Source organism: Epinephelus lanceolatus, chromosome 8, assembly GCF_041903045.1.
Source record: "Epinephelus lanceolatus isolate andai-2023 chromosome 8, ASM4190304v1, whole genome shotgun sequence".
Classification (NCBI taxonomy): domain Eukaryota; kingdom Metazoa; phylum Chordata; class Actinopteri; order Perciformes; family Serranidae; genus Epinephelus; species Epinephelus lanceolatus.
The window spans coordinates 33,524,472-33,547,589 of record NC_135741.1 but is presented as its reverse complement, the minus strand read 5'-3'; the positions used below and the strand labels follow the sequence as shown (position 1 = coordinate 33,547,589).

Here is a 23,118-nt window from a genome sequence, read left to right as displayed (position 1 = left end):
GTAGAGGTCTCCCAGCACTCAAATTGTAATGCCCTGATTTTAGATATAATCCCAAATAAAACAACAAAAAAACAAAAGAACCAAGAAAGCAACCCATACCTTTAGCATGATAGCATATCCTTAAGGTGTCTGGCCAGTTTTAATCCAACAGGGAGGTATAAATATCCTGTGTAGGTTATCCACATGACTCCAGCCAGCGAGAATGAACACCTTGGTGAGGCGTGCGTGATAACTGAAAACCAAATTAGACTAATCCAAACAATGGTGTCTTATACATATAATGTATGCTCTTGGTTGTTTTGTTACATGAGGAAAAAAGGGTGACATTAATCCACCGAGCAGGACGCGTAACTCCAGATTAGGGGAATCCCAGGGATGGCCGCTGGACCACTCTCTCTTTCTCTTTCTCTTTTTCTTTTTTTCTCTCTCTCTCTCTCTCTCTCTCTCCCTCTCCCTTTCTCTCTCTCTCTCTCTCCAGCAATCTCCAATAATCCTGGGAAATTTTTACGATATCCAATCTTTGCCCCGTATTTTCCGCAAATGATACATCCACCTCACAGAGATGTTTAGACTCACAAAAATAATCCCCAACAGATTAAACTACTGACTATTCCTTTAAGTAATAGATACACTTGTGTACAGACATGATCTCTTATGGAACATCTGTGTCTACCTGTATGAATCCAGGAGCGCTGGCCACGCTCTGAGGACTCTAGAGGGGATCCCTATGAGATTTTATTCTTGAGCATGAACTCTTTTTCTCCTCTTCCCGACCGCCACCTCCCACCCCGCCCCGCCCCCAATGAACAGATGGTGGGAAGATGCTTGGAGGTAAGGTGTATACCAGAAACCACGGTTTCCCCCTGCCTTCAGAGAAACTTTGTCCACTTACCCGTCTAGTCTGCGTTCATAGCGTCCATCTCTGCTGTGGAGCGACGTGGGGGGCCCATACACGGTCCCCCCTGCCGCCCTTGTGAACCCTGATACATCCCGGCCACGAGAGCCTAAGGACAGACTATCGTCCAGCCCCCTCGCGGCACTAGGAATTGTGCCTGGTTCATTGTAATCAGTGCGCAGGTCTCTGTCCCCCATCTTGTTGATAGCATTGTGAGCCTTCTGAGCACTTTTAATGTCCACAAAATCCACAAAGGCTGCGACTCCACCTTCTGAACCCCGCTTGGGCAGGACCTTGACACTCTCCACACGTCCATATCTGATGACAAAACAGTGGAGAAAAAAAGGTGATCACTCGGTTTTGAGCTGAAACTATGTTACATCACTGTTTATGAATAGTACAGTTTTAATTTATATGGAAAATCATTTTTCAAATGATGACACCTATTTTCAAATCTCCTACTGCTGAATTCAATCATTTCAATGTTTGTGTGTTGGTGTGTGGAGGGGTGGGAGGCAAGGTGGCTTTGCTACTCTTTATTTTCTGCTCTGTGGTACTTTCTTGCAAGGCAACAGTAACCCAGCAACTGGACTTGAAACCTTGGCACGTTGCATGTTAATAAATGCATATATTTTCTAACATTAGCATGTTGTCTAGGGAGGAGGGTGCAGCTCATGAGATTACAGCTACTGGAAAGCGCACAGATGAGGTTTGGGCAGCATGAAAGGAGACGTGACATTTCCTGATTCGCTGTGTGTGGGTTAAAAAAAAACCCTAAATGCATTATGCATGTCTTTATGGTTTCTTCTGTTTGAGTAATTTCAAAGCACTTTTGGGGCAATTTTACATTTCAAACATCATTTCCCCTTTTCTCCCTTCAACTTTAAAAAATAACTTCTCATAATTTAATGGATGTGTATGAGTCTAAGTAGGCTATCCTATTGTCTCCATCATACGTGTGCAAATGACAAAATACCTCGTTGAGTGATGGTTGAATTGACAGATGCAAAGCCTATAACGCAAAATTTGCAAGCCCAGTGTGGCGTCACAATGCCTGCTATCATCTTTCTGCGTTGAGTTTTTCCCCCCATGAATCTTTCGTGAGTGTGTTTTCGCTGTCCGACAGAGACAGTAGGGTGCCCATAAATTTATTGGCATGCCAGTTCCCAACATTGAACAGCCTCCGACGCCATTTTAGAAAAGCTGTTCACACTGCTTACTCATTCTGCCGTCCCCCATCTTCAATGACTTCTATCACACATCGGGCTGTCATGCACCTGCATATTCTGACTACCTCTGGGTTAACGCTGGAGCTGAGGCAGCATGCTAAAAAGCCACTCGCCAACACAGTTTCCCCTCCGCTATTGCAATAACATGCTGCCAGTCACCATCCCCCTCCAAAACATAACGTTACGCACATCTTATCACGGGCTTGTGTAAATAAAACGGTATATAGGTAGCCCATCATTGTGCGTCCTGCACGGCTGCATTGATCAGACACAAGCCGTGTTTGTGGTTCACTCACTGCATCCGTCTACCCTAAATAATAACACCAAGAGGGTGCAAAGCAAAAATCATCATCATCACTTTATATATTTTACACAGAGGTATGTTGGGGGGTGCGCTGCGCCTTTCCGTTACAATTTTGTCAAACAGACATGTGTGATTTATGTTGGTAATTTGGCAGCTCTCGTCTGATCCGGCGACGCCTACACATTAAAGAAGCCAACGTTGCTCATATAGGTAGACTATGATGTTTTTCAGCAGTCTGGTCTCCAGCACATATGGACGGAGAGGCGGGCTGCTATTTCCTTGACAGCCGAGAAGAGAGAGGCGAGAGCGCGCAGACAAACCGTGATAGCCACACAAAAATTCATATTTACATTTTTTTTCTCTCCTCGTCCTGAGGAAGACAACAAAGAGCTGAAAGCCCATAAATGGTGCATGGGTTTGATGTGCTCTAGTAGCCCCCAAAACAAAAAAGAAAGCACAAGTGGAGCTCAAACAGAATATCATAATTAAAAAATATCGATATGTTGTGTGATTTTGCTTAAATCAGATCGCGCTGCAGGCTGTGCAAGTCAGCAGCAGCAGCAGCAGCAGCTGGGGGTTGGGGGGGTGGAGGTGGTGGTGCTGGAGGGGGGTAACGCGGTAATAATGTGGCAAAGATAACCATTTCTGTGTCCATACGTGCACAAAGTAAACACAAGAAGCCTACTATAGCGTTACAGTGTTGCATATCAGTTAACACGGAGCACAATCACGGCCAGTTTGCCACAGTGTTGCAGCGTGGATGTCGCGTCACCTTTTCACTGACTTGTGTTACATTTACAGAAAAAAAAAATCCAGTTTCTGCAACAGCTCCGGTGCACCCTGATAGATAGGGACATAGTATGCTAATGAAGCACACTTTGTGCACAGGTCTGGGTGGAAGCAGTGACCTGACAAACTCGCAGAGAGTCAAGTGAAACACCGGGTCCCTTGCTCGGGCACCATGAAACACTCGGCGACAGACTGGATACAGTCTGCCAGAGATGCAGACTGTGCAATGCATGGCTTGTACAATGCTAGCAGCTCGCCAGGTAGGCTGAAGTTTGTTTACACTGACAGTGTGCTGACGGCGTCTAAGGTACAGAAATACGTGTTTCTGTGCGGTAACCAGGTGGAAAGGTTGGCTTCTTACGAGTCAAATGGTTACCTGGTGTGAATGAGCAAGCACACAGCATGAAAGGACTAGTAAAGTTATCACCTAGCCTACAAGTTAGTAAGCGTGTCAAAATGGCAAAACCATATGTCCGCTAGCTGGGTGGCTGAAGCTGAAGCGTGCTAGCCCTTTGCTTTTTTATCTCCGCTCAAATGCAGCACAATGTTGTTGCTCGGGGAGAGCTGACAGCAGTTGCCAAATAGGACTTTGCTACAGGGGGAACCTCCTGCTTCATCCCGACTTCACTAAAATGTGACACAACAGAGAGAGATGCTGGCCGTGCACTCGTCGTTTACATTACAAAACACACACACTAGCACACACACGTCGCTCATTAGTGTCTCTACTCACCGCTTGAAGTGCTCAATGATTTTCTCTTCTCGTACATTTTCGGGTAAATTTCCCACCCATAAATGTCTGGTTTCCCGGACCATACTGTGTGCTCCTTCTCCCCTATCATACAGATGAGTTTGCTATGTCAGTTTCTTCCCGTGCAAAATAGAAAAGGTTTGCAAAATAAACCGCCGGACGAGAAAAAAGAAATACTCGGCGCAAATCATTGACTGGTCGTTGTGACCCAATGTAAACCATTAGGTTGGATCCCCGCACGCTGTTTGATACTCTTCACTGTTAAAGCGCGATCTTGCACCTCATGAACGCGCTCCGGACTGTTCCCGTGACTAGGCGCGTCCCTGACACCATGCGACCTTTGGGTGTCGAAAGAAAGCATGTAGCTTCCTAAAAAGATGCAGCAACTTCGCTTGTAATGAGAGGCACACCGCGCAGGCGTGGCTTTGTGTGTGAACTTCTTTTTTTTCTCCCCGATGAGATAGTCTTCCGCGCCTGCGCATGCGCGAGAAAACCCCTGGTTGAATGAAGGTGCTTTGACATCTGAGAAGCTTTGACTCACAGGAGGATCCCATCAGTGCTAGTTGGGTATGGCAAGGTGAGGCACTTTGCATACAGTGACACTAAATGATCCCGAGTTTGATATTTTGGGAATGTTTTGTTGTTATAATAGGCTGCATTATATTTTTATCAATGCACAGAAGCAACCTCACCCCACATTTACCAGGTGAGTCATAGGCCCACATTTCTAAAAACAAAAATAAAAGTAGCAGAGGGAGCATTTAGGGTCACCTCATCTTGGCTGCTAGTTTGTTGAGGTATGTTCATCATTCATCATTGGCAAAATACTTATAATTACTGGGTGTAATTAGTGTTGGAATAACGTCCAGCCTCTTGTGAAGCTGAACAGAGCATACTCTTTAAAAAGTGGATGGTTGGATGGATGGACTAATGACCCATATCAGCAGTGGGGGAGACACAGTTGAAGTGGGGGTCCTTCGCCTGAAAATTTTCATTCATTCATTCATATTTTTTTAATACATCAATTTGTGCCTTTTCAGCATCAGTTTATGGTATAACTTTTTTTTATTTTGTCATAATAAAAGTCAATAAAAGAGGGTGACTTGTCCCCTGTGTCCCCCCTGAAATCTATCCCTGTGTTGCAAACTGCTTTGTTTGTCACCGGGACTTGGGTTAACATTTTACATCAGTAAAACAACTTTATACAGGGATCCAGTCACACATCAGAGCTGACCCCCCTCCATTTTAAACAGAGTCCGAAAAAAGGTTGTGCTGAAGATTTTGACACATAAAGCGGAAACTTAAGCCTGCAGGAAACAGGAAACTACAGGCCCGTTGTAGGCGATTCTGAATGTTAGTAATTAGAACGTTTGAGGTTGCAATGAGCTCCAGTAAAACAGTATGCTGTGACATAAGTTAAGGTAGACCACATTAAAGTTAGGAACTAAAGCAGCTTTATGATTATGTAAATCCTAAAAACAGATGAGATAAAAGCCCAGAATCTTCATTTCTACATTGAAGAAAGATCTTTTTATGATTAATTGTAGTTTTTGGCTCGATAAATTCTGTATTTAAGTTTTAAACAAACTAAAGCAAAAGTGGTTCTCAGAGACTTGGGATATCTATGCCAACCCAGCTGGACGTCAATACACGTCAGAAAGACGTTGGACCCTTATGTCTGACATGCATTGAATTTTAGTTAAATGAAAACCAGTCTGACAACATTTACATGTCAAATGTTGTTAGAATTTCGCATTGTGAGTACTTCAACATTATGACATTTTGCAGACATTAGGTTTTGGTCTCCATACCTCCGGACTAAATGTTGTCATTCCAAGTCAAGATGACGTTGGTATGAGAACTTTGGAAGATGTTGGATTCTGGTTACTTGACAATACAACTTAACACAAACACAGTATTAACGTCATCTGTCGTCAGTATTCTATGTCTAAATGACAATGGCATTAGACGTCCTGATATTGTATTTTGGTCAACTGATGTCACAACCTAAATGGAACCAAATATCATCATCTAACACTGTGGTGGCCAGCTGGGAAGGAACTTTATTTTTCCTTTGGTGTGTCACCTGTCAATATCAAACCAATTACCACAGTCTGTACACTGAAAGAAGCTCATAAGACTACAATGTTCAGCCTAATTTTGGAGATTTGGAGAAAACCATGTTAGTGATCTTACAAAGCTGATTCATCCTTTAAACATAAGACTACTGAGCAGTGCAGTAAAGAGTAGGGCCTACTTTCCATCGGTCTACTGAAGTATCAGAAATCTATTCTTCTGTATATTCTCAGAAAATAAGGGTTGGCAGCTGTGGGATTGATGCGTTTGGCAAAACCAAAGCATTCAGGCAAATCCCTTTCATGTACCTTTGAGTTGACCTGATATGTGACTTAATATATTTCAGACGAAGAAACCTTAACAATCTTGAGCAACGCATTGTTAAATCTGTTAGGATCACTAATAAAACAAATACCACAAATGAAACAATCATGCATTAGCAGGCTTTGCTGACTGACACAATGAGACACAATATAATCCCAAAACCTGTCACGGTTTAACAAAGGATTGCAGAGGAGCAATTCAACAGATATAAGGCAACAAAAGATATTCATAACACACTTTATTATAACAAGGTTTGTAATTTGGCATGTTGTCTGCCTTTTGCTTGTAATACCTCTCTTTGGTCCATCGGAACAAATAAAGCTTTGACTATTATACCGCTACTACTAGTGGGCTTCAAAATGGCATGAGGGCTATAAAGTGAGAAACTTTGACCTGGTCTGAGCTCTTGTTAAGCTAATAAGTAACATGAGCAACCAGGCCCATATCCAAAGGTACAAGGGAACAGTGGTGATAAACAGTGATAAGGGGTAAATAAAAGCTTCTCACTTTTTTATGTGTTTTCGCTTTAAAGACCATCCCTGTTTTTATGATACTTGCCTAACATGCACCTTACTTAAAAACTATGTCACCTAACCTGGAGGTCAACATCTGTAAATTAAATGGAGAGTGACCTGAGTTTAAGTTTGTTTAATCCTCAGTATATTTTGCTCATGTTGAAGCTGAATGTAATGTTCAGCTGATAGAAATCTCATACTGAATTATAGTTTGGTTCAGAAAGGCTCTGTTACTACACTACAGCATTATTCTGCTTTTGTTACTATATTAAGCATATTACAGGCAGGAGTGCGCTTGCGTTGAAATGCGGTAACAGGGGACACGCACAGCTGTTCCGCGCATGCGTGCAGCGTGCCTATCAGATGAGAACAGAAAAGTCTGGAAATCTCCTCCTGAGGAGGTGACAACGAGCACTCAGTCATTTCAATGGGCATTTTCACCATATTCGGGTGCTCATGGAGAAGGTCCTCCCTGTGTCTACTGAACTCGTCCTGATGTGGAACTCTATTCAGTCCAAAACCTTAATAAACCCATGGGAGTACAATTTCCTATTTTGGTGGATCGACTAGACACCAAAACTAAATTTCCTCTTCAGTGATTCTCAGAGCTGGATTATCTTGGGAACTGGACCGTCAGGCTAATGTGCCCACTGTAATTTCACACGCCTTTTTTGACAAGGAGTGACGGGAAAAACAAAAACCCTCTCGTGGAATATGTTTCCGTCAGTCCACAGCTCCCAATAAAGACACATCCAATGGGCAAAATACCGGCGTCAAAATGTGGATTTAATTTGATGGGGGTGTCAGAGAGCTTCTAAATTGTCACAAGAAGCCAGGCTGTAACGTTACTGAGACCATGTAGCAAAGACTTGAATGTAAAGGCGACACACATCTCTCCTAAAAAGCCTCCCGGGTGTTAAAGCGAATTTGGTGTCCGTATGAAAACAATATCCATGAATGCGGATTATTGACTTTCACTTGTCTGGTCCGCAGGTGTGTAGAGGAAGCTACTGTCAGAGTAAAACTGAGCCTTTTCTTTGTCTAACGCCATTTTGTGTGACTTTACAGCACTAACGTTGTCGTCAGCCATTTTGCCTTTTCTTTTCAAGTAGACAATCTCGGGAGAGACACGTCGAAAGCAGAATGATATTTTCCAGGCCCATATGTCGTGTGGAAATTGAGCTAAGGGACAGAATAATAAAAAATTAACAAATCTACTCACTGTTGAGGCTGTTTGGGAGAGAGTCTGTATTTTCATTAACGTGTGCAGCTCAGTTACTGCATAACAGGTGACATTTACGAACTGTGGTAATTTTAAAACGTGATTTGTGTTGCGTTTATGTGCTTTATGTATTTCTATAACCGTAAAACCTCGACGTGAGCTGTGTGTGATTGTCTCATGAAATATACCCCCTTTGAAATCCATTATGTAGGCTACTGGCTACATTATGTTTAATATTGTGTATTTTTGTTGAATACTTTCTTTTGGTCATAGCATTTAAGGGTAAAGAGAAAATGGTTCTGTCTATGCTGAAAATTAAAGGAAATAAAACACATTTTTAATCATAACAATGAGTTGGATAATGAGAATAAGGTGATTGCACACAGTCAGGCTGGATTATAGCAACATAACATAGCTACACATTGTAAACCTGGTGTATTTTAACCCATCTGTCAGTAGGCCGTGGAAAGGGTTACAACGCCCCCAGGCTCTGGAGCCCCACAAAGAAAATTAGGAACAATGACTCTCCTTGGGAGCAGCCTAACTGGCATGCCAAGAGCTCTCTCATATTACAGCATTAAATCATCCAATATGACACACACAATCCCAGAATAACATCCACAAGTGCACGTTTGTTACTGCAGTTAGTGTTAATGAACTGGCATCACAAAGAATATAAGATTTACAGGAGAATAAGAGACAAAAAGACAATTCCTGAGGCAAAGTTTAAGGAAGCATAATGATAAATGTATGTGAGGCAGATTATACTACTCCACATATAAAGGCAATGATTGTTTTGTTTTCCCATATGACCTTGATATGCTTCTTGGACTTTTTCCTAAAAAAAACATTCTATATACAAATGTATTCGTTGTTGATGTAGCCCTAATAGGACTTTACATTAAAATAAATGCCACTAGCTTTTAACATCCCTGTGGGGCTGTCTGTGATGCTCCTTCTCTTGTGCCTGCGGTCTTCGTCGATGCGCTCTCTTTATGTATTCTGTATAATCCTCTTCATCCTGTATGTCCAAGAATGACAGATGAATCATTGTTATTCACCAAGAAAATCATACATTATCTCAACACTAACAATACTGGACATTTGTGCAGGGTTTAACTTGGCTACTGTTAAGAAATATCTTTGAAGGTGACCTCTCTTTCACTAATATCAATCTTTATATTTGCTGAACATATTCAACCCACTTTTAAAAGCTTGTTAACACAGATGCCAGAAAATGAAGCTTTTTATATAAGCACTGGTTCAACAGAGAATGCTTTAAATCTGAAACTCTGAACTGTTTAATGAGGTGATCTCAGTGAAAGAAAAAGTAGGCTCAGTACTCTGAGTCAGAGAATACTTTGACCTGAATCTGTCTTGGGGATCTTATACCTTCTCCACCTGGGATATAAGTTTGAGAAGTTTGGTCTCATCTTGGGACTGAGTCTAATGAACACATTGATATTCTGCCCCAGTTTTTGGGGTCCCGGTGGACAGAAAGTGCTTTCGGCCCCGTGTGCTGCTTCCAGGGAGACTCACTGACCTGTGAGGATGCTGCATCCAGCAGATCCATAGTGGGGATTAGACAGCTGGCCTCACCCAGGAAACACATTAGGATGTGGAACACGTCAGCCCAGCGTCCAACAGTCAGCATCAGGACCATCAAACCACCGAGACGCACCACTACTGTGTTCAGGACAGCCTGGCTGCTGGGCAGACGGTGCTGCTCCTCTGCAGAGCCAAACTCAGTATTAGAGGGGGGTATTTGGTGAAGATTTAGGAAAGATCTGTGGCTGTGTTATAACATTACAAAGCTAAAATGAATGATGGTCTGACAAGAGCAGAGAGATGCGTCCATACTATCACACTGTTAAAGGCTATGTTATTATTAAATGCCCTGGCCAGACTGATCAGTGTCTAATGAATGTTGCACCATAATCTCTAACGTGTTTCCCATTTTACATGTTCCTCACCCTGCATGTACACAACCAACAGTGTGTAGCAGATAGTCAGTGGTGTCCAAAACCTGAGGGCCTCTGTTGCAGAGAGGAAGTGCTGATTGATGATTGATATGGCGGCCACCACAGCCACAGAGAAAGTAATGATCATAGTCCTGCACAGCATGGGCAGCAGGTAGCGGCCTGATGTGAGGAGGCTGATGCAAATGCCGCAGTAGCGCTGTGAGCTGTGGAGTTTATACAGAGCCAGGACGTGGTGCAGCAGCCGTGTGGCCTGCCGAGCCAGGAACCAGCTGAGTGCTGCTGCCAGGAGCAAGCACAGCCAGCGATGAGACGCCCCCTCGTGGAGAAAGTGCAAACTGCAGCTCAAGGCGCAACCTAGAGAGAACTGGCTTTGAACTAACAGCTGCTGCAGAAATTTCTGGTACTCCTGGGGAATAAAGGAGCATATGAACATAACTGATGGATGAATCAAAACAGATGATGGGTGTTTGTTATAATAGGTGTTATGAGTCATTGTGATGTGATAAAATCCAGAAATTAACTCTGCAAAATTGAGGAGAAGCAACTGGCAAATTGGGTGATGTGTACTGGATGAAAATTTAAATGCAGCACTTTTGTTTATGCTCCCGTTTTCACAGGATTAAGTTAAAGACCTTTTCTATACACTCAAAGGACGTATTCCTCTCAAACACCAGTCACATTTTTGTTCAACACTGTATTAATGAGCACTTCTCCTTTTCCAAAATAATCCAGTCACCTGACAGGTGTAGCATATCAGGATGCTGATTAAATAGCATCATTATTACACAGGTGTGCCTTGGGATGGTCACAATAAAAGGCCACTCTAAAATGTGCAGTTTGATCACGCAACACAATGCCAAATTTGTGAGACGTTTTGAGAGAGCGTGCCATTGGCACTAGAGGAATGTCCACCAGAGCTGTTGCCTGTAAAACTGAATGTTCATTTCACAACCTTAAGCTGTCTTCAATGTCATTTCCATGAATTTGGCAGTGCATCCAACTGGCTGCACAATGGCAGACTACATGTCATGTGTCTCAGCAAAGCTTAACTACATGCTCATCATCCTCACCAGGGTCTGAACCTGACAACAGTTTGTAAGCGTAACTGACTTGTGCGATTGTGAGGCCGGTTGGATGTACTGCCACATTCTTGGAAATGACATTGAAGACGCCTTGTGGTAGTGAAATGAACATTCAGTTCACGGGCAAACGGCAAACAAACTGCTTTCAGGTCAAGACCCCTGTAAGGATGATGAGCATGCAGATGAGCTTCCCTGAGATGGTGCAGAAATTTGAAAGTTGCACAAACAAATTGTTGCATCAGCTGTTTGGGTGGCTGGTCTCAGGTGAAGATGCTGGATGTCGAGGTCCTGAGCTGATATGGTAACATGTGGTATGCTGTTGTGAAGCTGGTTGGATGTACTGCTAAAGTCATGGAAACAACACCGAACAAATCTGTGATCATAATTCTAGACAAATATATCGATTGAGTGCATTTAAAAAAGTCTTAGATCTTTAACTTAAACCTGTAAAGAAATTGGAGCAAAAACTTAAGTGTTGTGTTAAATTTTTGAGTGTCACATCATTGGTTTCTTACTGGTCCTGCTGTAAGCAATCCAGAGACACCTCGAAGACAAAACTCTAGTACCACCAGGGAGGCAACACGAGAGCCCACTACAGCCAGCATCCCGGTCAAAACCAAAAAGTGGAGCATCCCAAAAAGGCCAGTTTTAGGTCTCCCGTGATGACTGGGTGTCTTCTGGCTTGATGTGTCTTTATCATTTTTATCACTCCAGCTGCAGGTTGTAGGGAAACAAATCAAGGTAGGAATAAAAGTAAACTATAAAGAATCTGTACCAACACTGAAAAAATATTATTTTGATGAGAATAAGAAATAGAAATTTTACAAACTGATCAGGTTATGAAAATCAATGCCAAATTAATCTTTAATGCACTATTAAAGAGACATTTCCTCACCTCTCCTCTAGAAATAAGTGCAGTCTTAACAGGGAGCATAGCACAGAGATCCCACACGCACCTACCAGTCCTGCAAGTTACACAACATTTAATTTTCAACTAATGACACTGTCCAGCCACCTATACAGTGTAGAAACAGACTGTAGCAATGTGGATGTCAGAGAAAACAAGCTCACCTTGAAGTAAACTGTCCACTGGATTTGTATCGAGAGTCAGCCATCCTGGGAGGAAGTAGGAAGTGGGAATAAGAGACGTGATAAAGGAAAACATTGTACTACCTTTGACTTTCAAGCAATCCCACACTCAGGAACCATCTTTCGTGGTTATTTCAGATCAGGTTACGAAAATATGGAGTATCAGTTCAGCTCTACTGTTTATTTCAGCGTCGGTGTTGAGCTTTGCCCATGCAGAAGTCTGTTCTGCGCACTGTACCAAAGGTCACCAGGCTGTCAGTGGAGCAGAGGCCCTCAGCAGCCTCATTCATTACAAGATAATAGAGGTTATTGCACCACAGGAAGTGCTTTACACTCTAAAATATTGGCATGTGTTAGTAGTGCTCTCAAGTTGTCTGCAAGCTACATTGTAACTGTTGCTCCGACAAGGACTTCTTCATCTTTTAGAGCTTTTTGAAAAATCATTTTTTGCCCAGAGCAATATTTCAAGTGAAGTTTATTTATAAAGCCAGAAATTTCAGAAGGCCGTGCGTTTTTTAGATATTCGATTTGGATAAAGAGAACTTCAACACACACACAAAACAGGAACAAAAGGGAGAAACCTAAAACCTCCGACACAAGGGATCCTTCTCAGTACTGATTCTAGGCAAAGAAGAATGTCAGGGCCCTGTTTCACTGCTCTGATGGTTACACCTCATGGTGTAGGTGAGACAATCCTGACTCACAGTATCCAGCTGTTATACAGTGGCTACAAGGGCACCTGCTTAAGGGGGTTTGGGGGCAGTGGTGGTGAGCTGTGTGCCTTTATATGAGGTTTAAGGGAGTTAATATCTGTCATTGCAAAATGTGCCAAAATGCACGGCCATTGAGGGCCCTTTTTCCAAATTTTTAGGGGGGCCAAAATAGTTGCCTGGTGTGCCTCATTTGACGATGCACCCCAGATCCCTAATCCAGGATGGATAGACATCCAATGGGTGCCTTATGGTTAAAAAGAAGAAGCAGCAGTAAAGTGTCATAACAGACAACAAGCAATACAATATTAAACAAGGTATATCAAGTGTATTAATTTTAAAGTGTAAAAGTCTTTGGACTGAAGTGCAGTGAGTGCTTATGAGATAGAATATAATTTTGGGTCAAATGATAGTAGATGTATGTAGCTAAATCAAAAGTCAATGTCAGTTTGAAATATTTTGCATTATCTGATCCTATGAATTTGGTATTTGTCTTTGATTATTATTGGGTGACCAAAGTATATGTTTTGTGTCTGTCTTTTTATTCTTTTGTTTTATTTTATTTTGTAACTATTATTATTATTTTAAGTATTTTATCTAAATTGTATGTTCGATTTCTCTAAATATATGTTATATTTGATACAGTATGGAAACTTGAAAAGTAATTCTCTTGGCATTTGTGTGTTGTTGAAAACCCAATAAACAAATCTGAGGAAAAAAGAGAAAGACACATCGGCTTATATTATTTTAGGATATTGGAAGAGGTGTAGCAGGTATTCAGAGTCAGATGCTTAATACCTGTCCATGAGGGGGCAGCAGTGTATAACATTCATGTTAATGAACTAACAGCCATCACCTCCACACAGGCAGAGTAACCAAAGGGCAGCAAACGCAACACAGGTGCAGGCTGCAATCATCCTCTGGGTACTTTAGGGCCAATGAGTGGCTGTAAAACACTAAACCTGAAGCCTTCTTTAACCCCTTAACCTGACATCAGTGTAACAGATAATATAAACACTATAACAATAATATCAGATGTTTATCACATTAATGATGTTTTCCTGACTGTTCAAATATAGTGGATGTTGAAAATTGTACACATCTGAGCATCAATGTAAGTATACATTTCTTTATATCTACAACCACAGGAGGGAGCTGTTAGCCCAGCAGAGACAGTTGCAATGTATTTATCCTCTGCAGCAAAGCCTAAAAGAGAATCTATGAGACAACACAGTGATACTATATTCAACCAAATCACATTTTCATGCAGGAGAGGGAGTATCATGAAAATCCACAACAGTAACTAATCTGCTTCACAGTTCCCTATCTGCACAGGGTGTGATGAAACTAAACCACACAGAGCTTAAACTGCCCTTTGTCACTGAGAAAGAGTCATATAAGAAAACCAGTAGATTTATGACCTCAGTGAACACATGAACCATGACCAAGGTCTCATACCATGCAGGAGGCACGACTCTCTCAGTCTCAGTCATGGCTTTTAAAGTGCCGGAAAGCAGAGCTCTTTAGACAGGTAGTGTTTCAGACTCATACAGGTGAGCACAGATCAAGTTTATTTGTATATGGGGATGTGAAGTGAATCCTGTTTTGGGTGACTGTTACTGAGTCACTGATTTGGGATTTGTAATACTGGGCTATATAAATAAAACTGATTTAACGCTTCATCCTCAGGTGTCAGAGCGCAGAGAGTCTATGTATCCAGGCTCAGCAGTGAAGTGCTGAGTGAACAGTGATTCCAGGCAGCTGATAAACCTCTGAGGAGAGGAAGAACTTTCCACATGGACCCCATTAGTCCTGGCAGCGTGCAATATGATCGCTGGAACGAGGACAACATCAACATGGACATAGAAGCTCCACAGTCCACTGCGATGAGGTGAGACAAAGTGATGTCTGACAAAAAGATGCAAAGGTCAAATATAAAGTTTGAATATTGTTGAGTTTTCTGATGCTGTTGAAGAAGAAATATATATTATGTATGGACTAAACTGATGTATGGGTTTGATAAGACTCAAAAAAGGTCAATTCAATGTCATAGAATGTAAAAGTAGCTTTAAAACCTGACAAGTTGAATGCTAAAGTACTAGTGAGCTTTGTAAAACATTTACAGTCAATATAAAGTGACAGTGTGGTGAAACAAGGTCATAAAATAATGTTAGAAGAGGTGACCAATTGCTGTCTGACCTGACTCTGCGTCCATCTCTGTTACATTCACAGGATCTACAACACAGTGTGTAGCGGCAGCTCTGGAGTAGCAGTGAAGGCAGCAGGAGCTTTGGCTGCACTGGTGTCCATTTACATCCTAGGATACATCACAGGATACTACATCCATAAGTGCGGAGATGTTGGATCCAATTAGATTCAAAACATTTTCAGACAAAGCTCACCAAAAGCAGCATGTCCACAGTGAAGACTTTAACAGAAATTCAAATCAGCTTTTTCAGCAGGGACTGGGTATGCACTTCCATAAAAAATTACACAAATTTAATATTCCCCTACAGTAGATATGGCAAATAAAATGTCCGCTTCTGATGCCATTTTGTTTCTTTTATCATCCTGGTGTGATGACTTTCTATACATGACACTGAAAGTTCTATACGTTTGTAAAATATTTATTGTAATTATTATCTGTTGTCTTAATAAAACTTCAATGTTGCAACCATGTACCATCTAAGAGTCAGCTGTTATCTTGCAAATGCACAAGGTATCTCTAAATGCACATACCTATCATAAAATATTATGTAATGTCTGTTAATATGGTGACAGCAGCAGCACTGATGCTTTATCAAATCAGTCAGCATTGCAGAAAGCACTGTGTTGCATGGATTCATAGACAGAGGCATCCACATGCTCAAGTCATTCGTCATCTGTCCTCCTGGAAGGTCCACCTGTGCGGGGGTCAATGTCACAAGAAGCTGAGCATCAGAAATCCTTTAAATCAATGGTTCCCAACAAGTGGGCCGTGGGTCCATTTTCAATGGACCGTACATGACATGACAAACATGTAAAGTTTGTGAAAAAACACACTTTATTTTGAAGTATAGTGAACCTTTCAGCACAGAGCTTTTACTTTGAGGTGCCATTTCCTGCTGTAGAGTGAGTGACTAACCGACAGCTATTAGACAAAGATAGCAAACTCGCTGAATATACAGTACAGGCCAAAAGTTTGGACACACCTTCTCATTCAATGCGTTTTCTTTATTTTCATGACTATTTACATTGTAGATTCTCACTGAAGGCATCAAAACTATGATGTGGAGTTATGTACTTAACAAAAAAGGTGAAATAACTGAAAACATGTTTTATATTCTAGTTTCTTCAAAATAGCCACCCTTTGCTCTGATTACTGCTTTGCACACTCTTGGCATTCTCTCCATGAGCTTCAAGAGGTAGTCACCTGAAATGGTTTCCACTTCACAGGTGTGCCTTATCAGGGTTAATTAGTGGAATTTCTTGCTTTATCAATGGGGTTGGGACCATCAGTTGTGTTGTGCAGAAGTCAGGTTAATACACAGCCGACAGCCCTATTGGACAACTGTTAAAATTCATATTATGGCAAGAACCAATCAGCTAACTAAAGAAAAACGAGTGGCCATCATTACTTTAAGAAATGAAGGTCAGTCAGTCCGGAAAATTGCAAAAACTTTAAATGTGTCCCCAAGTGGAGTCGCAAAAACCATCAAGCGCTACAACGAAACTGGCACACATGAGGACCGACCCAGGAAAGGAAGACCAAGAGTCACCTCTGCTTCTGAGGATAAGTTCATCCGAGTCACCAGCCTCAGAAATCGCAAGTTAACAGCAGCTCAGATCAGAGACCAGATGAATGCCACACAGAGTTCTAGCAGCAGACCCATCTCTAGAACAACTGTTAAGAGGAGACTGCGCGAATCAGGCCTTCATGGTCAAATAGCTGCTAGGAAACCACTGCTAAGGAGAGGCAACAAGCAGAAGAGATTTGTTTGGGCCAAGAAACACAAGGAATGGACATTAGACCAGTGGAAATCTGTGCTTTGGTCTGATGAGTCCAAATTTGAGATCTTTGGTTCCAACCGCCGTGTCTTTGTGAGACGCAGAAAAGGTGAACGGATGGATTCCACATGCCTGGTTCCCACTGTGAAGCATGGAGGAGGAGGTGTGATGGTGTGGGGGTGTTTTGCTGGTGACACTGTTGGGGATTTATTCAAAATTGAAGGCACACTGAACCAGCATGGCTACCACAGCATCCTGCAGCGACATGCCATCCCATCCGGTTTGCGTTTAGTTGGACGATCATTTATTTTTCAACAGGACAATGACCCCAAACACACCTCCAGGCTGTGTAAGGGCTATTTGACCAAGAAGGAGAGTGATGGAGTGCTGCGGCAGATGACCTGGCCTCCACAGTCACCGGACCTGAACCCAGTCGAGATGGTTTGGGGTGAGCTGGACCGCAGAGTGAAGGCAAAGGGGCCAACAAGTGCTAAACACCTCTGGGAACTCCTTCAAGACTGTTGGAAAACCATTTCAGGTGACTACCTCTTGAAGGTCATGGAGAGAATGCCAAGAGTGTGCAAAGCAGTAATCAGAGCAAAGGGTGGCTATTTTGAAGAAACTAGAATATAAAACATGTTTTCAGTTATTTCACCTTTTTTTGTTAAGTACATAACTCCACATGTGTTCATTCATAGTTTTGATGCCTTCAGTGAGAATCTACAATGTAAATAGTCATGAAAATAAAGAAAACGCATTGAATGAGAAGGTGTGTCCAAACTTTTGGCCTGTACTGTATATTAAACTGTGTGGACCTTGAACTAATGACTAAGGAGAAATTTGGACCCCGTGGCTGGACAGGTTGGGAACCACTGCTTTAATTAAAATCAGTCTGGCATGAGTCTCTGAATCCTGGATGGCTGTTTTGTTTCCTGACGCAAGAGCAACACTGTTTATTTATTGCTTTTCCACATTGTGCAAACACATGTAAACAATGCGTTTACTTGTAGCGCAACTAGCACCGCTTAGCTTACTGACATTACAGCTCAGCTGAGGAAGACAACATTAATGTTTACATCTCACTTTGTCACGAGTACAAGCCTCTTGTTGATGAGTAGATGCACGCTTCCTTCTGTGCGGTGATATGGTTGGTGGGTGTAGTTCGGTAGAAAGAAAATAGTCCCAACATGAAACTGCTCACAACAAGGTCTGTGGATTATCTTGAGTAACTGGGTAATGATTTCTGGAAATAGACATTGCTTTTGATTTTTTAAAAGGTATTTTTTTGGCACTTTGAGCACCACAAGCTGAGTGCCATCTAGTTCCATTATATTGTAGAGAAGGCAGACATCTCTACGGCCGATACCTCCAACGCTCTGCAACTCACACTGAAACAATCTAAACCGATAAATAGCACTACAGGTAAGAAGAAAAATATGTAATTTTGATTTTGGGGTGAACTGTCCCTTTAATGTAACATGGATGGAGCATGGATTGCTGTTTTTATATGTAGACACTAAATAATCTGATGTCAGGAAAGGCAGGGAAACATGTTGTCTGCCGTCTTTTTGGCTGTTCAGGTGGAAGTGGCGGTCTGTGAATACATAACTTCTGGTGTGTTGCTGTTGAAGACTTAAACCATCTGCATTAACTGTTATTCAGTATAGACGAATGGGTTTTGCTTATTATAAAGAGTCATTCTACAACTCATTCAGACACAGGTTTCTGGTTTTGGTACTTTAAAAACATTTTAATACAATTTAATAGCTTTTGACATATTAAAATCACATTATCAGCAGTACAAACTGTTTCTTTGTCACAACATCAAAACTTTGTATTTGTCACATATGTATGGAGGTGATCATTACCACTGGTTGCATGAGAAAACACACAAAGATCCCTCTCACTCACAGGAACTCATTCTAAACGCTCACACTGCATCCCTGACCAATAATACAGCAGACACCATGCACAGACCTGCTATGACTCAGTGTGACATTATAGTGGGCGAAAAACAGCAAGATCTCACCTCTGACCTGCCTGTGGAGGTGAAAAGACCGCCTCGAGGGGGGGAGCATTAGCAAAACAATTTCCACATAAGGATAAACAGTGGATATTTTTTACAGTACAGATACAACACAGCTAAGAAAGGGTTACAGTGAAACCAGTTTGCTGAAGATGCTGGTGGTAGATATTTGAGTCAATAACCGGTATTGTTATATTCGTTTTCCCTGGAATTTTATTGTCACAGTGCAACAGCTATATTTGGATCCTACTGTTACACTGAAGATCTGCATAGAAAGTAATTAATCACAATACATGTCAATAAAAAAATCATATTGATGCATGTGTACGGCATGTGATGAGAACACGGGCCGACAGCAAGTCGTCTGGGCAAGATGTGATTCTTAATGAAATGTCCATGTCCAACCTTTAACACCAACTGCAGCATAATGTACACACCTCATCTCTTTCTTGATGTTCCCGTGTGTTCAATAGAAACTCATGTTTCTTTTTGACAGTTCCAGCTCTGAGAAGCTGTTACACACTTTGCTCATGATTCAATATTGCGTGCACCTATGTTTTCTGGGCTCTCTCCTCCACGTAGAGCTGCATCTGTTAAAGACAGACAACAATTAGAAGTAAGTAAAAGCAAACAGGAATTTCAACATGATGTAATGACAATCCAACAAAACACGCATACTGAATCAGTGTCTATGATAAACTGGTCGATGAACGGGCTGTTTCTGCTCACTTTTACAATGTCGGACGTCATGGTCTTCAGCGGGATGAGTCGAGGCTCCTGCATGTGGACCTCCTGCTCATCAGCTACTATCCATGGAAAATCCTGAGAGGGATATGCACACATGTGACACAACAATCATTATTCAGTGTTTACATAGTATTAGAGCTGATTACAACATTCTCAAGTCAGCATACTGCTCTGTTTGTATTAAGGTTAATCTGTAGGTTTGCACTGCTTTTCAAACTTCACCTTGATGACTTGAACCTTCTCCATGTTGCGTGTAGCAGCGTCTCGAGTATGTACCAGGACTGTAAATGAACACCCTGTGACAAACAAGAGGTCACAAATAAGGCTATGATTTGTATCAAGGAGGAATCCATTGGACAGAAGGCAGAAAGTTTACACCCACAGTTGCAGAAGTGTGGCCAAACTGTAGTGCAGCCAGATTACCAGAAGTACGCAAGATTGTGAAACATGCCTTCACGCCTTCTTTTTAAATTAATTTGTTTACAATTTCTCACACAATTTGTGCAGTGTAATCCAAGTCTCATTTATCCAGTCATATGCACAGTACTTCCTGAACACATGCATTTTCGCTAAAGAAAAAAAAAAAAGTCTGGATTTGGAGTCTGGCTTTGAAGAGAGCATCTATAAGTTTCAAATTCATTTCAGTTTTATATAGTAAGTTTTAGCAAAAATGAATGGGTTTGGGAAGCAAAGAGAGTACGACTGGATAAGTGAGTTGTGTGAGAGTTTTTAAACTGATGCTTTGATATAGTTTTGCTGTTACTAAACTTGATGGTCACAGTTTTCTTCATGAATTCAAAGAAACACAGCATGACTAACTGATGTACAATTGGTCATTTTGTGGATGAATTCCTTCAACAACAAAGTCATGGCCATTACAATTGTGATCATCTTCTATTCCTCTAGTCTCTGGACTTAATTACTTCCTTGTGTGCTTGTCCAGTGACATATTTTCAGTAGCCCTATGGTTTCTGAAGAGTTGTGTCAGAGAATGCTATACCCTGAACTGCACCTCACAGGCTTATCATTCCCCTCAGAATCACCCAAATCCTGCCTCCTTGGCCAAGATTGGAAGACATTAATTCCAACCACAGCCATCTGAAAATTATAGTATTTGATTAATAGGGCTTGTTGGGGCACTACACAACCTGGTAGGCTTGGTAAGTTAGTAGAATTGATCACCTTCCACACGCTGGACAAAGTGCTTCTTTATGAACACTGGCATTCCAAACTAGTGTACACGAGGATCAATTAAGTCTTATGAGGAGATGTGGGACCTTTAACTTTCGACCCGTAAAACACAGTTCTAACTAATAATATTTATAATTACTGCATTGCATTAATCTTAATCATTTCAAAGTGATAACGAAACAACAGTAGCAATTGCACATGCTTCATCTTACAAAGAGGGGCATCACCGAAAAGATTTTGGACACAGCTGGTGTAGACACAATTTCTTTTAGCTGCTATTACTGCATACAGGGCAGGGAACGAGGTATATCATTTTTCAAAACCTTTATAAAAGTTTTAGGAATATATAGGTGAGATGGCACTAAGTCCGTTATGTGCTCCTCTTTAGGTAATCATCAGTGATGTTACCTGGTGGGTTATTATTCAAAACAGCATCACACACGCTGATCTTCAGGATGAACGCCCTCAGCAGCTGCTCCACATGTGACAGTAATGTGTCTGAGCTGTAACAACAAAACCACCAGAAGTTAGCGACCATGATCACGCTGAAAATGTTTCACAAAATAAGCATGTTGTTTCATTAATGATTTTTAAAGGAGAGGAAAAACCTGATAGACAGCAGTGGAGGTTGGGAAATCTCAAATACAAATCGCTCTACTGGATGATGCTCTTTGTCCATGATGACCACCACCACTTTCTCTGCATCATTCTGGGAGGAAAACAAAATACTTAAGCAGTGTATACATGTAAATGACATGTTTCCTAATCAGCCTCAGTCAGCATCACATCATGTCTTACCTTCTCAATAAGTGGCTTTACACAGTGAAGTGTGTCTTGGATGTACTGATTCAGCTCGGGGTGACATGACATCTAAAATTAAACACACCAAAACAAAATACAAACATCAGAGTTACAGATATGTGAGCCTTCATAAAAACTGTGAGCTTGTAGTAAACATTTATTCATATGTACCTGCACAGGTACATTATATTTCTTTCTCTTCTGAAATATTCCCGAGGGATAAACTTCACGGACATACAGGATGAGATGAATAGCGACCTCCAGGAACTCACACAGGATGTCAGCAACCACTGGAAGAGAGGAATCAACTGGGTAATTAGATCTCCATGCAATCCCATTGGCCTTGTACTAGGACAAAGTACCACAAAACTCCATGCAAATATTGTACAATTTAGTGTCACCGGAGTAGCTCACACAAAACAGGGAAACAGCAAGTAAAAGATAATTTACTGAGATAAACTGCTGGTTTTAATATGCCGAATAAACCAGCATATACCTATAATTCATCATATCTATGTAAAACGTGTTATCTACTCAAAGGCAAGGTCAAATTATTTGACAAAAATATCAGCTGAATTTTATCGAGGTATTCGTTTTACACGTCAGCGGCTGTGAGCCACAGCTAAATGACGGATAGTTGACCGTTTGTTACCGTTGGTTAGTCTGGTTGTCTTACCTTGTCCAAAGTTGAGGTCTTGCCTTGTTAAAGTTGTCATGTTTTCTAGCTTTTCACCTGTCAAATAAATCAAATAGCTAATTTTCTAGCTAGCTAACGTTAGCAAAGCGGCAGTCTGTCAGGCGTGCATTATCTTGAGGCAGTTTTTAATATCCTTTTGAAGCTGCCTGGCTTGACGATGACAACCAGCGGGGGAAGTAAAATGTCAGTTTCTGTAAATATTTTGGGGAGAATCCAAAACATACAGAGGCATACTATTAAAACGAGCCGAGAACATAATTTGACGACCCGAAAGACGGTTTTCCCTCCGTTACCGAAGCCGATTCAAAGCTTGGTCGCGCATACCATTGACGTCACAGGTTGTTTACAAGCGGCTTCTTACTCTTCTTCTTGGGTTTTAATGTTGGATGGCCTCCAACGTTTACAGTGCGCTACCGCCACCTTCTGCCCGAAGTGTGGATTATAGTAGACTTACAGCCAACACCAGCCCAAGCAAGAAAATAAAATAAAATAAAATAAAATAAAGGTCTCTCTGTCTCTCAAATTCAATTCAAAAAGCTTTATTGGCATGACATTGCTTATGTGTTGCCAAAGCACAATTACAATTATGACAGTGAATTCAAAAACAATCATCAATACATTAAAACAAAATCATAGACATACATTTTAAAGAAAAAACACATTAAGTGAAGGAGTAAAGAAAAAGGCAGAGTGTGATCTGT

The 23,118-nt window shown here is 41.5% G+C and overlaps 4 protein-coding genes across 5 annotated transcripts in view; 1 reads left to right on the top strand and 3 right to left on the bottom strand.

Moving 5' to 3' along the window:
* spen (spen family transcriptional repressor) overlaps positions 1-4,346 on the bottom strand; it is a 29,699-nt gene extending 25,353 nt beyond the window's left edge. Inside the window, exons 1-2 of the mRNA XM_033628130.2 lie at positions 3,951-4,346; positions 893-1,213 (exon numbers count right to left, since the gene is read on the bottom strand). Of these exons, the coding sequence (XP_033484021.2) occupies positions 893-1,213; positions 3,951-4,033 (404 nt within the window). The 5' untranslated portion in view covers positions 4,034-4,346. The remainder of the gene's footprint in view (positions 1-892; positions 1,214-3,950) is intronic.
* Positions 4,347-7,893: 3,547 nt separating this feature from the next.
* On the bottom strand, positions 7,894-12,506 carry tmem82 (transmembrane protein 82). The gene is made up of 6 exons (XM_033627907.2): positions 12,241-12,506; positions 12,065-12,134; positions 11,685-11,883; positions 10,079-10,493; positions 9,649-9,836; positions 7,894-9,126 (listed from the first exon to the last, which is right to left on the bottom strand). The coding sequence occupies exons 1-6, from the start codon at positions 12,332-12,334 to the stop codon at positions 9,022-9,024; spliced, it is 1,071 nt and encodes a 356-aa protein (XP_033483798.1). The 5' UTR covers positions 12,335-12,506; the 3' UTR covers positions 7,894-9,021.
* Positions 12,507-14,388: 1,882 nt separating this feature from the next.
* On the top strand, positions 14,389-15,647 carry smim1 (small integral membrane protein 1). Of its 2 annotated transcripts, none has more exons than XM_033629935.2 (3): positions 14,389-14,521; positions 14,658-14,859; positions 15,201-15,647. In XM_033629935.2, the coding sequence occupies exons 2-3, from the start codon at positions 14,765-14,767 to the stop codon at positions 15,340-15,342; spliced, it is 237 nt and encodes a 78-aa protein (XP_033485826.1). In that variant the 5' UTR covers positions 14,389-14,521; positions 14,658-14,764; the 3' UTR covers positions 15,343-15,647. The 2 variants fall into 2 exon arrangements, with proteins under 2 accessions (XP_033485826.1, XP_033485827.1); XM_033629936.2 differs by having other exon boundaries at positions 14,402-14,499.
* A 3,037-nt stretch (positions 15,648-18,684) lies between these two features.
* mad2l2 (mitotic arrest deficient 2 like 2) lies at positions 18,685-22,735 on the bottom strand. The gene is made up of 8 exons (XM_033628359.2): positions 22,397-22,735; positions 21,892-22,010; positions 21,718-21,789; positions 21,528-21,628; positions 21,328-21,422; positions 19,951-20,024; positions 19,711-19,803; positions 18,685-19,571 (listed from the first exon to the last, which is right to left on the bottom strand). Exons 1-8 carry the CDS (start codon positions 22,434-22,436, stop codon positions 19,533-19,535), a joined length of 633 nt encoding a protein of 210 aa, XP_033484250.1. The 5' UTR covers positions 22,437-22,735; the 3' UTR covers positions 18,685-19,532.
* Positions 22,736-23,118: the final 383 nt, after the last annotated feature.